General features: G+C 44.9%; 1 protein-coding gene across 1 annotated transcript in view; it reads right to left on the bottom strand.

Moving 5' to 3' along the window:
• lcor (ligand dependent nuclear receptor corepressor) overlaps nucleotides 1–14,474 on the bottom strand; it is a 59,238-nt gene that overhangs the window by 14,919 nt on the left and 29,845 nt on the right. The window contains exons 2-4 of the mRNA XM_076048755.1: nucleotides 12,322–12,387; nucleotides 6,326–6,405; nucleotides 2,001–2,133 (exon numbers count right to left, since the gene is read on the bottom strand). Coding sequence (XP_075904870.1) covers nucleotides 2,001–2,133; nucleotides 6,326–6,405; nucleotides 12,322–12,387 — 279 coding nt within the window. The remainder of the gene's footprint in view (nucleotides 1–2,000; nucleotides 2,134–6,325; nucleotides 6,406–12,321; nucleotides 12,388–14,474) is intronic.

Below are 14,474 nucleotides of genomic sequence, written 5' to 3'. Positions count from 1 at the left end.
GGGTTTAAAGTTCAGGAACGGCAGCCTCTCAGAAAAAAATGTGCTGCAATACCATGAGTGTATGTGCAATGCGGCAGCATTCACACAAATACAGTGCATACACATCCTGTACATGCATAACTGTTAAGTACAGTCGGCATGGAGAGCATGTGACTTTGCTAACTCAGTAATTTCTTTCTTTTACCCCACAATACTCAGATGTAACTTGTTTTTTGATGTTTTACTAAGTGCAGCCATTGACTGTATAAAAAGATGGACACTCAATCATTTGGCCAGCAGGACTGCCAAAGATGGTTTCAAAAAGACAAAAAATGTGAAACAGAGCACAAAATTCCAACCATTAAGAAAACCGTTAATTTAAAAATAAAAATAAAAAAACAGTCAATTGGCTGATGTAATGTCCATTTAGTTTAAATTTGAGAAAAAAAAAAAATAAACATAAAGTTGTAGGTGTGGCTTAAGTTTCGTAGCCACGCTGTTTGCGGCCTGGTGGGCGGGCGGTTGTAGGGGACACACGTCCCAATGTGGCTAAAGACGGAGCTGCCGGCTGTGGAAATCGACCTCCAGGCTTCCTAATGGGTATGTCGCAAAACCCAGTGGGTGACGTCACAATGGCTCCGCCCATCTTTACATACAGTGACAGTATACTAGCAACACTGACCACCACGGACCCTGATAGGCCGATGAGTCCTCCTGTCTGACTGTCGTGCCGACAGACTTGTTGCCGTGCTATGCTAGCGGCTGTGTGAGCGTGCGTGGGTCTCATCAGGCGCATTACGCCTTCACTCCTCTTCCTTTCTACCCCGTTTATAAATGGCAGCTCCACAGGCGGCTCCGCCTGCGTGAGGAAGCCAGATTGATTGGAGCCAGCCATTGATTGGAAAGACTTATACTTCCTCTCTCTCTCTTTCTACCTTCCGGAAAAATTCGAGACAAGATAGCAGCCGTGCCTCGGGATAGATAGAACATGATCCACTCCCTGTTTGGAAGCAACTGCGGCTGCTTAGCGAGCGCTAGGGGTTTGGATGGAGCCAGATCTGAGAACTGGGCCAAAGGTTGGAGTATTTAGATCAAGGGAGCAGAATGAAAGAAGCTTCCGGGGCTCGACAAACCCTCCGTCCCGCCCCCTACGCAACTGTATTTTTTTTTTATGATCCTCCGAGTAGAAATGTTCTCCGCTTTAAGTTTACAAGTATTTTGCTTTATTTCTTTTGCACGTATCTTCACGTCTCCAGTCACTATTGTGTTCACAGGATTTGGAAATCAATATTTTCAGTTGCGGCTTAAATTGTTGAGTGAGTTGAGCTGTACTGCGATGGACAGGTCGGACCCACACCACCACAACGATCCCCGATGTAAAAATATTTTTTGTTCATTCATCTACAGAGGGATTATTATTGTAATGAGGGTTGGTGCCGGGGTATTCAGTGTTTGAAAAATATGAATCTTAAACATTGTGAAGTTCAATAACTTTACACCCTCACACAGTCACCTTCTCAAGTGCACTGTGGCACAGTTGCAGGTCGTGTAAGTGGGTCGGCCTATGTGGCACAGATCTGATCTGGCTTTTGGATCTACCTGCAGGGTACAAGTGTCTTTGCTCCAGTTGTACAACTCTGAAACGCAAGTTCTGTGCGGCGTACCCCAGGGATCATTTCTTGACCCTCTTTCATACGGACCCTACAAATTTTTAGAATTATCTGCTAATGAATCGACTTGCCCTGAAATTGGTCACATGAATAGAGCCTGCACAGTTTTACAACTGAAAGGTGAAATATGAACTGACTGTCTGGTTTCCACATGCTTTTTGGGATCAAGCCGGATGGATACATGACTGCAGTATGCAACAATTTTCCTTGTCAGTTTTCATTTGGATTTTACAACATGAATACAACTCTGTGACATTGCCAAATTGCTCTCTTCTACTTTGTGTGTGTGTGTGTGTGTGTGTGTGTGTGTGTGTGTGTGTGTGTACATACTCCTACTCTCGCACTCCTCACCTTTTCTGTGGAACACAGCATTGAGGAAGTCTTGGGCCTGTCTCTCCAGCCGACTGATCCGAGACTGCTCCTGTTTGAGGTCTTCACACTCCGACAGCACCTGGCTGTTGCCACCGTTCTCCACAACGTGATCCTAATCACACACAGACACACACAAACACAAACACATACACACAGTTGGGTGAGCAAAGGTCTGTCTCGAGGACTTCACATCAAGATTCTCCTCAATGGACCACGAATCATCTGATCCTCCGTCAACAATTTCAGCTTAGCAGAACCTTTCGGTATCAAACGTGAATTCTCACTGATCCATCTCGAAAATCTCCTCCCTGAATGATTTTAGGGGGCCGGTCAGCACACCGTATTCTGTTGTTGCAGGCCTGAAAGCCACCAATTTGGCCTTGACTCGCTTTTAAATCTCTCTTCTCCAAATGTCTTTGTCTGTTTTTTTTCCCTTTGATCTTGATCTTTCTAGTTTTACTCTGTTTGTATTCCGTGTTTTGAATCATAAAGAAACTTTGTGGCCCCTCATTAAAAGAGCTTATTATAGTAAGTTAGTGGTAGAAGTGGAAGCAGTACAGCTGCCAGTACAGTACGACCACCAAACGAACGGGGGTATCTTCCCTGATACCACACCACCCTGGCGACACTTCTTCACAGGGGAGAGAAAAATGACTGATGTGGTTATTAAACGGAGAGAAGAACTGAGAGGAGCGTTGGCAGGATGGCTGAGGACCAACAAAAACACTAATGTATACAAAAAAAAGGCAAATTTTGAAGTGTCTGAAGCCGAAGAGAGATCGAAGTCGCTGTTAGCGGCGAGTCCTCGGAGTCCCACAGCGATTTTCTTTGTGCGAGGATTTGATAAAAAAAAAAAGAACCGGACGCAGATGAATGGCTTTTTTTAAGGCCTTTATTATTCTGTCCCCGCTCTTCTTTGAACCCCCCCCCGCTCCCTCCCCCACCGCAGTTTGCGTGGCTTCAGATCAATGAATCAATGGCTCCCACCCAGCGAAGCTCCTCTGGCATCTCACAAACGGGCGGTGGGGCTAATAACGACGGAGGAGGGAGCTTTCAAGCCCAAACCGATGAATAAAAGATGACAGCTGTGCCCAGCGAGAGGGAAAATACAATTATGGCCGCCGAGAGAAAAAAAAAATTGTCTTGTTATTATTTGTCATATAGTAATTTGCGCACAATAAGCCGGCTAACGTAATTATTGACCAGTCGGACAACACGGCTGAAAAGATCTCCCGTAATCCCCGCCCGCCGCTGTTTAATTGATTTTGCTGTTTCTGATTGATTCCGAGTGTTTCTTTTTTTTTTTTCCTTGTACAGTTCATGTCTTATCTTTAATTACCAGTTTTTGAAATGAGGGAACTTTTGCCGGTGCGCACACCTCGTTGTATGTTATGTGCACGCGGAAACTGCGGAGGGCTGCGGCGCAGCGCTTTTGTTAGCATGGCTCCGTTAGCGTTAGCAGAGAGAGACAGATTGAGGTTGTGCAAGAGGGGGGAAGGGTGACCAGGATGTTTTTTTTGTTGTTAAGAAGGCAGATGGCTGACCTCTGAGGTCAGCTTAAAGGGATAGTTCACCCCGAATTGAAACTTCAACCATTTACGTCTCACCCTGATGGAGGATTTGGAGGATTTTTTTTTTTTTTTTTGCAAATCCACATAACGAGTCTGGCGTTGAGGGCACAGAATCACATCGAGATAAAACATCAGTCGTCCAGAGTCTCTGCAGTTGGCTTGATTGCAAAACGGAGACGTTTCCGCAGCGTTTTTATGTTTGAGCCAAAGCAGCGACTTCATACAAACACGGTCGTGTGAGTCTCAGCCTCCTGCAACCTGCCGTAGGAGACGTTGTGTCTATTGTGTCTACGCACCGCGGCTGCTGTCAGCATCTCGTGGGTGGAATTCTTTGCCAAGGTGAAGCTCTGAACATGGTAGTTATGTGGAAAATGTCACCGGCAGCTGCATCGAGGCCGAGGTCGCTTAGAAGACAGGGTGAGATTCTCTATCGAGTGATTCCATCCGTCTTCAGAACGGAACAGAAGACAGCAGAGCGCAGCGCAGGGCAGGGAGGGGCTGCACCTCCGCTGGTGTTATTTATGTCATTTACGCTAATTTTCTCTTTTCTTTTCCTTCGTCTTGTCTGGACATAATGACAAGCAGGAAGGACTCTGAATGTCTTCATGACGGCTGGCAGATTTATTATTACTTGTGTCAATTCAATGGCGGAATTCAACCAGGGAGACTGCAAGTGGAGCGAGGAAATAAAACCGCTAACCAAACAAGCCGGCGCTCCTGCCTGATCTGCTCTTCTTCTCCGTTCTCCCCTTTTCTAATTACACAATCTGTGTCTATATCTGCAGGCCTGCACATGAACCTGCTCAGACAAACACGACAGGCAGGCGGTTTCTACATCTGGTATCAAACGGCGGCCGGAACCTCGGTTCTCTTTGGAGTGGAGCTCGGCCTGCATCACGCCCAGAGGCTTTGTGCGGAAAGAGGGAGGTACGCAACTGTTTTTTGTGTATGTGTGTGTGTGTGTGTGTGTGTGTGTTCGGCCAGCGCCCCGACCGGTAAACTCATTATTATTCTGCTCTGATCACATTTTGGCCAATCAGAAACTGTGGGAGGAGGCAGCAGAGTCGCTAATTTACACCCGTCCTCCTCCCCCTTTTCTCTCTTTCTCTCTCTCTCTCTCTCTCTCTCTCTCTCTCTCTTTCTCACACACACACACACACACACACACACACACACACACACACACACACACACACACACCTTCCAAATCATTATGCCGGGCTTCATTCATAAGCTAAATTGGGGTCACGACCGCGATGCTTGAGCAACACAAATAACAAGGCGACAATGTGAGTGGCCGCAGACAAAGAGGAGGAGCCAAATTAAATGAAAAAAAAAAAAATCAAAAGTGTTGTCCGACTACAAAAAAAAAAAAAAAAAAAAACTTCAGATGTGGCTGAACGCCTCTGAAGATGAACATGTTGAATAACAAGGCGGATGCGGTGCTGACAGATTTTGTGTTTGATTTTTTTTTCGGTTCGAACATTCAGACGGAAACTCAGAGTCGACGTTCCAGTGAAACATCTCGTCTCGTTATCGACTGTATCACTGCTGGTGAATTTTATCTATTCCAAGGTCTGGCGGCGCTCCGTCGCTGCAGCGCTGCGTCTATTGAGGGAACATAATCATTGATGATTCACTCGTTTGTTCAGCGTTTGTCTTTATCTAAGAAAAAAAAAAAAAAAAAAGGAGTTCACCGGCTGTTGCTTTTTTTTTTCTTTTTCAGCGTTAACAACAGATTCTCCTGAAAATATTCCCCAGGACTTTTTCCCCCCCACAAAAAAATATGAAAAACACACCGCCGACCCTGCCATTGACTGCCAACTATGTTCAGCTTCCACAACATTAACCTTGGGCTAAACGGTTAGCTTCAGTGTCATGTGACCTGACTAGCACGGACCAGTGCTGAATTATTAATACAGCCGACACGAAAAAAGACATCACTTCTCCTCTTCTTCTCCCGTTTCACAGTTACTCCTCCAAACGATGGCTCCTCAAAATCAACACCAGATATTAGACTGAACCGGTGAGACTCACTGACTCCCTAATACAACCTTTGACCTTTAATACTTTAATACTTTAACATCAGCTTTAAAAACATTTAAAAGACAAAAACTTCAAAAGAGAGCACATTTTCAATTCATTTTCATTTTAAATACCCAAAACCGGGAAAAAGATCAGAAATAAAACAGTTAAATATTTATGTTTTTTTGTGAGTTGGTATAAATGTATTTTATTGTTAATTGACTCCTGCATCGAATTTGCTATATTGGCAAACGCCATATCTTCATCTCATCCAAACAAATTGATGTTATATTGTGTATATATATATATATATATATATATATATATATATATATATATATATATATATATATATATATGTGCATATATATATATATATATATATATATATATATGTATATATATATATTTATACATATATATATATGTGCATCTATATATATATATATACATATAAATGTATAAATGTGTATATATATATATAAATACGTATATATATATATATATATATATATATATATGTATATATATATATATATATATATATATATATGTATATACATATATATATATATATATATGTATATATATATATATATATATATATATGTATATATATATATACATATATATATATGTATATATATATATATATATATATATATATATATATATATGTATATTACGCCCCCTGGTGACGGCACCTACCTTGACTTTTTCGCGTCTCAGGCAGCAGAAGAGACAGTTATCGTCAAACGACCAGTCGGACACCTCCTCAGGCTCGCAGTCTGGAAGAGACGGAGAGAAAAACCGGTTAAAACCGGTCGACCATGTCCTAAGTGACAGACCCGGACTGGATCGCACGTCTGCGGATCGTGGCTGTAGCTAGCTCGCCGGCGAGGTAGCTAGACGTTGCCTGGCGGCGCACAAAGATGGGGGAAGATGGAGACGACCGAACCAGAAGATATTTATACACCAGGTCGGTCAGCTGACGGTTCAAACCAGAGGTCGGGAAAAAGGCATTGAAGATGAAAAAAAAATAAAAAGTGATTCTCGTAAATACTGATATGTTCCCGTAACGTGTGACGTTGAGGGACTTTCTCCACCCGCGCGGCCCCCGTGGGTGTAGGAAGGACAGAAACCGAGAAGTAGTAGTAGTAGTAGTAGTAGTAGTAGTAGTAGTGGTGGTGGTAGTACTTCCACTAGTGTGCAGTGGCAAAGCTCCCTGACTGGCTGACCAGACGACCAATCACAGCAGCTCTGCTCTGCATCCCTGCAGCAACTGGTTGCATTTCTGGTCTCTCATGTCAATAAGCGCTACCGTCAGTAGCTTGATGCTGACTCTGCTCAACTCCCACTGGCTGCAGGTCCGATTGGCGGTTCTTTGAGTTACCTGGAAGGTCCCCGCTCAGCATGAACACGGAGGTGTGGTGGAGAACCACAGCTTGTGTTGCGGTTTCACTTTCATGGTCACGACTCGGTGAACGAACCGCCTACGACTTTTCTCCCTTTTGGTTTTGTTTCCTTGTTGCCGTTGGTTTTATTTTTTGTTGTTGTTGTTGTTCCACGTCAGTTTCCGAGTGACTCAACTCTGCTGCTGCTGCTGTTATGTTTCACATTCAGAGACGTGTCGAGTCCCGAGCGCCAAGTCCCAGAGACGCAACTCAACAGCCAATAACATTCATTTTTAATTGCCATCGATGATTAAATCATAGTTCATGTCGAGTGCAACACAAACACAAACACACACACACACACATACACACATACACACATACACACACACACACACACACACACACACACACACACACACACACACACACACACACACACACAAAAACTCAAGAGTAAGTGATTGACAGACGAGCGCAACTCGCTATTCAATACCTCATTCTGAAGCACTGCTTGAATACCTGTGTGTGTGTGTGTATGTGTTTGCGTTCAAGGATTCATGCCCTAAAGCTGTATTTGTGAAGACAAACTAATTAGCCGCCGAACGGCCTTCTGCTGCTCGACACACTCGGGCAGATCGAGGACGTTTAGAGACGTCTCCCTCTCTCCACCTCTCTCTCTTTCTCTGCCGCCTCTCACGACCAGCTGGCTGAGTGGGTGGAGCCTCGACATTCGAACAGCATCTGACTCTGCTCGGAGTTGGAGTGAAGGAAGGAAATCCTCGGAATCTGCTGCTGCAGACGGTGAAAGGATGAAAATATCTGACTGTGAAATTGTCTGCCGGTGACCAATTGCACAAAAAATTCAGGAAAAAGAAAAATCATATTTTTCCTAAATTTTGTTGACTTAAAATGAGCACAAATTCAAATGGAAATAAATCGGGTCACTGAAAAACAACATTTAAGGGAAATGTATTTTTTGGAGGATTGCTGGAAATTACATGAAAATCAGAATTTTTTTACAACCAAATTCTTCAAATGAAGCATTTTCACTCAATACCTGAGGAACTACAACTCTCGTTAAAATGTTTGTAACTTGGAGTCATTTTTTTAACCAGTTTATTATATTATATTATTTTATATTATATGTATTTATATATTTTTTCATTTGTTTTAAAAAACAACTCTCGGTTGTGTTGCTGAAGCCACCGAGCCGCTGTGATTGGTCGACAGGTTTGTTCAATCACTCCTCTCCTCTGCCGGGTCCAGGTGAGTCTTTACTCACAATTCAAAACCCAGTGAATCAGAAAAAACAGTTTGGCAAAACTTCACATCAGGGTGAAACGAGGGACGCGAAATCTTCGCGCCATCAGGCTCCTGCCGATAACCAACGCGGCGCTCGCAGCTGATTCAGCGGGAGCCGGCCGACGTCGGTCGTCGGTTGACATCTCGCATCAGCGTCTCTTTTTTTCCGAGACGCCAAAGGGGCGCCGACGTGTGCAGAGTAGCAGAAAAAGCAGCGAGCAGCTGACTGCAGCCCAGCGGTGGTTACCATGGAGCCTCCACTGGCTGGAGACCAGACGGAGGTATTTATAAAGATACCTGAGTGTGTGTGTGTGTGTGTGTGTTTGTGTGTATGTGTGTAGGGAGGGGGAATGAAAGAGTGTGTTGGAAAGAGAGAGAGAGAGAGAGAACTCGGCGGTGGTGGTGGGCGTAGCTTGTTGACACATGCACGGTGTGGATCACTAATGAAACTTCACAGGACACAGGAAGCTACGGCTGAGGACCATTCTAAGGCCCTGTCCACACGGGAACGTTGACGTTTTTTTTTCTTTTCCCGGGGTGGAAAAAAGTGGCGTCCACACGCTGACAGATGGAAACGGGACGGTGGGTGAAAACGATGTAATGCGTATGCCACACCGAAACGTGGCGCTGTTAACAGACGCTGTTAACAGACGCTGTTAACAGACGCTGACACAGCCACCGGACCCACGATTTAGAAAAGAGGGCATTTCCGCCACGCACTAAACACACAGAAAACAAAAACGCCGAGTCGCGGAAAAAAAAGTGAGTCTGAGGTTTCGTGAGGTTTTGCAGTAATATTGCCAACAAATCTTGAAGCGCAACTCCGAAAGACAACTCCGCTGGCCGCTATCGTTGTTGTTTGTGCCGCTGCATGCCGTGTTTTTTCCGGTCACATGACAGTGAGGGTGCGATGACGTCATAGTTTTACAAGGAAAAGCCGTTTTCACCGTCCACACGGCAACGATGTGAAAACGGCGAAACGGCGTTGTCAGATTTTCCCACTCTGGGACCCGTTGTCAAAAAATAGTGTTTCGGGGGACCCAAAACGCCGTTGCCGTGTGGACGAAACGCCGTAACGGTTAAATACTTTACCGTTTCCACCAAAAAACGTTCCCGTGTGGACAGGACCTAAATTTGTTTGATACGAGGCCAATTTTGATGCCTTGGTGTCGATAACAGTTCCAGGACGGATTTTCACCCAAATCCATTTAGGTGTCTTCCCGTCCTTTATTTTGATCCACCTTCATGAAGTGGAGCCCCTTTAGCGTCTTTGGCGCTAATGGCGCTAATTTTCAATCAGACGTTAACCAAAGACTTTAGTTCTGGCCTCTATAGTGGGAGAGCAGCAGCCACTTTAGATCTTGATAGCAAGTGATTATTGGCTGGCATACACTGAGATTGACTTTCTTGGATATATCAGTTCGGCAGGATCGGAGTATTCCAGTCGCTGCTACAAATGTATCACAAATTTGATACCAGGCCTTCGACGAAAGCTTTTCTTTGAGTGGAAACAACAAAAATGTTTATTTGGAAAGTACGGAAACAGCTGCACCTCATCATTTACTTTCTTCATATTCATTTTCTTGGATTTATCGTAATTTGGCATCGGTGGAAGAGTCGTGATTTTTGTTTTAATGGAGGCATCAGGTGGAAAAAAACAGAGCCAGTGTGACGGAAGAGAAGTTCAGGTGTCAGACAAAAGTGGCCCGACCGCTAAAAGTCTCAGGACGTCACAAACTGGTTCACCGTCCCAAAGTCAACACAGACACACAAAGACGCAGCAACAGCAGCGGTGTCGTCCCCCCAAAAACAGCCACATTTGAGCCACATTTGAGCCCCGCCCCCTTCCCCACCTGGGCGGGAACTCACACGTTCCCACACGTCTGTCAGCGGCTCACTGCCCACGCTGACTCTGCCTGACGACAGGATGTTTGTCGAGCAAAACCCTCCGAAAAACCACAACACAGACACACACAAAAAAAAGAATTAGACAAAAGATTCTTGAACGAAACAAAAAAAACAAAACAGCAAAAGACGTGTCAACAGTCCAACAGAGTTGCAGCCGTTGTGTAACCGCCGCAAGGTCACATGACTCCAGATGAGGACTGACTGGCCGGCCGCTGAGAATGCCCAAGGGAATTCTGGGAACACGGCGGAGTGGAAGGACAATCGTAATCGTTCGGAGGGAAAAAAAACTAGGAAGTTTTCATCAAAAAAGGAAATAAAACAAAATCTAAACGTAAACTAAATCTCTGGTTATTGTGTGTTGATGAAATCTGTCGCTGGGTGTTTTTTCTGTCTGCAGCAACGCACACACACGCACACGCACACACAAACCAGTCTGTGTGTGAGTGTGCATGTCGGAGTGTAATGCATGAGTGAAAATGACACAGACGAGCCAGAAATATTCTAAAAATGCCTTAAGTCGGAGGGTAGAGGGGAGGAGGGAGGGGGCGTGGGGGGGGGTCACATGACTCCAGGACACCACGGTGACCTCGTTTCTACATGCTATAGGAGGAGAGAGAGCGAGAGAGAGAGAGGGCGAGAGAGAGATCCAGGGCTTTTGGATCTTCGTCTTTTGTCACGTTGGATAAATTTTACAGCCTCGTGAACATGAGCGCTCGTCCTGAACGCTGCACAGTGCTGGGGGAGTGATGGTCATAATGAAGGAGCATCAAGATGAAAAAAATAAAGGTTTAAAGGATGGTAGAACACATGCTCGCATGCACGCACGCACGCACACAGTTTCATATTCTTCATCATGCAGCTCAGTCAATATGTTGCAGTGTGTGTAGTACTAATATGTTGTAATACAGCTGCAGCTGTTTTTGTGTTTTCCAAATTATTATTTATTTTTTTGCCGTTTCCACTCAAATTTGGGTTCACGTATCCTTTGTATTGCATTGTACAGTCCTTTATATGGAATCATCGTTTGGTGCCAAATTCCGCTGTTTTTTTTTTTTCTGTTGACGTCTGAGTGGAAATTTAGCGTCATTAGTGCCAAAGATGCTAAAGTGGCTCCACTTGATGAAGGTGGATCAGAATAAAGGACGGGAAGACAACAAATTGAAATCAGCAGTAAAATGGAAAATATAACTTTTGTGCTTTTGTAAAAAAAATTAATGAAATACAAAAAAAAACATTCCGAGGAGGAAGGGGCGGGGCTACTGCCTGGCTTCCGTTGTTGGCAGGAGCAGGAAGCTGCTGTGTGATTGGTCGGTCCGATCACAGTCAGACAACATTTCCTCAGTAGAAGAAGAGCAAAGGTCTGAGGGTTTGTCCTCTGCTGCTGCTGCGTCTCATTGGTCCTCTTGGCAGTGGAGAGATCTGATTGGCCTATTTTTAAATTGGGACTGACAGTTGATTTGTTGATTCATCCAATCACCTTACAGGTGTTGTTATGGCTGTTTCCTCCTTTTCTAAATGGCATTAGTCCTCCTGACAGGAGATAATCCAGCTTTTCCCACAATGTTGTTGTTGTTGTTGTTGTTGTTGTTGTTGTTGCAATTGTGATGTCATCAGCTGACTCCGCCCACCCCGCTCAAACCGTCCCAAGTGTGTTTTTCAGGATGCTGAGCGTCCGATCCGTCTGGTGACGTCTGTCAAGTTCTGCCATGAAATAAACATGGAAGGACGGACGGACGCACGCACCATGAATTATTAGTCATGCTGTTATGTTTTCTGAGCTGCATGCTGGGAAATAAAAGCCTCTGCCATCGATTAATGGAAAAGGGAGCATGTCGTTCTTGGAACGTCATACGCTCCTCACCAGGAATAAATGGGTTGGAGGAAAAAAAATGAATATGAATAAAATTGCAGCAGGGCAACAAAAAAAAACATAGGAAACAGTAAAAAAAAAAATTACAAAAGTGGTTTGTGTCCAGCAAACAGCCAGTACCGAGGAAATTCAAGTCTTCACACATTAGAACATTGAGAGTGAAATCAGGTGGCTGATGTACATGTAATGATACGAGTGTGTGTGTGTGTGTGTGTGTGTGTGTCTACCTTGGAACAGGGTGATGTCTCTGACTAGTCCCGGCCCAAACAAACCTTCCAAGATACTTTCAAAGCCTGCGAATGAAAAGAGGAGACAATGTGAGTCGAACCTCCCAGCACGCCGACATGTTTACCATCAGAGCCGACAGAGTGACAGCGGAGAGAGAGAAAGAGGGGTTGGAAGAGAGAGAGTGAGAGAGAGAGAGAGAAAAAAAGAAGCATAAACACTTTCAGCCGATATAAAAACGCAGCGGCTTTGATTTCGTCCTTAGATTCTTTTCCGTGTGATGTTGCGGCTTCGTGGCGTGAAAACATTACAGACGGGTCGTTTTTGTTCTGAACTGTCGGCGGGGGGGGGGGGGGGGGGGGGGGGGGGCAAAAGATGCAAAGCAAAAAAAGGTTGTTGTTTGTTTTTGTTTTTTGTCCCTGTAGGACATATTTTCTGACGCACAGCCGCCACATCTAACGAGCGCGGAAACGCGACAAAGACGACAAAGTGAACAAACGGGCGATTAAAGTGTGAAAAGAAAAAATCTGATACTTAGCACAAATAAGTGACCACAAGGACAAAAAAATAATCATTTCCGCGCACAAACAGTCGTGCGTCTATACAAAGGACGCACGCACCCACACACGCGTGCACACCCAAGTGTAGACAATGAGGTGAGAGCGCAGGACCAAAACAGACCAGAGCGGCCGCACAAAAGGGCCCTTTTTGGAGACGCACAAATGGGCAGAAACACACCAGAGTATCTGCGGAGGCAAACAATGAACTCACACACGCACACACACACGCACACACACACACACACACACACACATATAGAAAGAAAGACAGAAAGGTAGCACATGGAGATGCTTATTAGTCGGCAAAGCTTGATGACACGCACGCACACACACACACGCACACACACACACACACACAGGCGGATAACCTTGCCTTTCTTCGCCAGCTCTTAAAGCTAATTAGCACTTTAGCGCTAATACACCAGGCTAATGTCACTTTTTATTAAGTGTAAATACGGCCGGCCGGCCGCCTGTTGCCTGGCAACCACATACGGAGAAACTTAAATACATATTGCCGTTTTCAACCTGACCCTCCCCCCTCTCCCCTCCCCTCCACCACCTCCCTCCATCCATCCCTCCCCCATTCTTCCTGCTTTCCTCCCCCCTTCCTCACCGCCACAACACCCCCCCACCATTAAATGAAAATGGAGGTGGAGAGAAACAGAGACAAAGACACGTGTAGGTGTGTGTGTGTGTGTGTGTGTGTGTGTGTGTGCATGTGTGTGCGTTTCGAAACGCACACACAAACGCAGTTCAAGTGCCGCCACTTGTAAGGCCGAATATTTCACGCGGCGCGAAGCTAACGCCGTCGCTAACCGTCAGGAAGCCGCTCGGCTCATTTACGGAATCATTGCGGCCGACCTGGAGGTGGCGCCCCCGCCGTCACTTCAGCCGGACCCTGACAGGAGGGGGTGCACCGTCAAGGACGCGAGAGGGTTTTGTATTTTGTTTTTTTGGGGGTTTTTTTCAAATATAATTTTCCATGGGACAGTCGCCCTCCTGTCTGGGAGGAAACACAGCCTGGTTTCTGTACGACGCACGACGGCTACAAATAACGCAACGCAGACGATGTGGGGGACGGAGGGGGTGAGGAGGAGGGGGAGGGGTGCCGGGGCTGCTGTCTTTTAGAAACACACCTGTGAACTTCGACCGACTGGAAAAAATAAATAAATAAAAAAAATAAAAAAATAAAAACTCGACCCGCCGAACCAGAGCGGAAACGCAAAGAGCGACTCGTTTGAGTCAGTCAGTCGCCAGGAGACGAGTCAGTAGATTTCTTTTTCTGGACAGATTTTCTTTCCCATTGATGGTATTTGTAATAATGTGGCAGAAGAAGAAGAAGAAGAAGGTATTTGTTTCTATCTTCTAAGGTCGCCACAGAATATGTTAGCCGCCACAAAAAAATTCACAAAACAGTATAATAATATAATATAATATATTTATATTTATGTATATATACATATACATACATATCTATGTACACATATTTATGGATATATACATATCTATTTATATAGATATGTATATATGCATGTATATACAGCTACACACACACAAACACATCTGAAAAGCTTCAGCAAATACTATTTTTCCTC

Source organism: Nelusetta ayraudi, unplaced genomic scaffold (assembly GCF_046127955.1).
Source record: "Nelusetta ayraudi isolate G7.1 ecotype Tasmania unplaced genomic scaffold, CSIRO-AGI_Nayr_v1 ptg000109l, whole genome shotgun sequence".
NCBI classification, from domain to species: domain Eukaryota; kingdom Metazoa; phylum Chordata; class Actinopteri; order Tetraodontiformes; family Monacanthidae; genus Nelusetta; species Nelusetta ayraudi.
The sequence above is the reverse complement of the archived record's forward strand: the minus strand, read 5'-3'. Positions and strand labels throughout refer to the sequence as shown.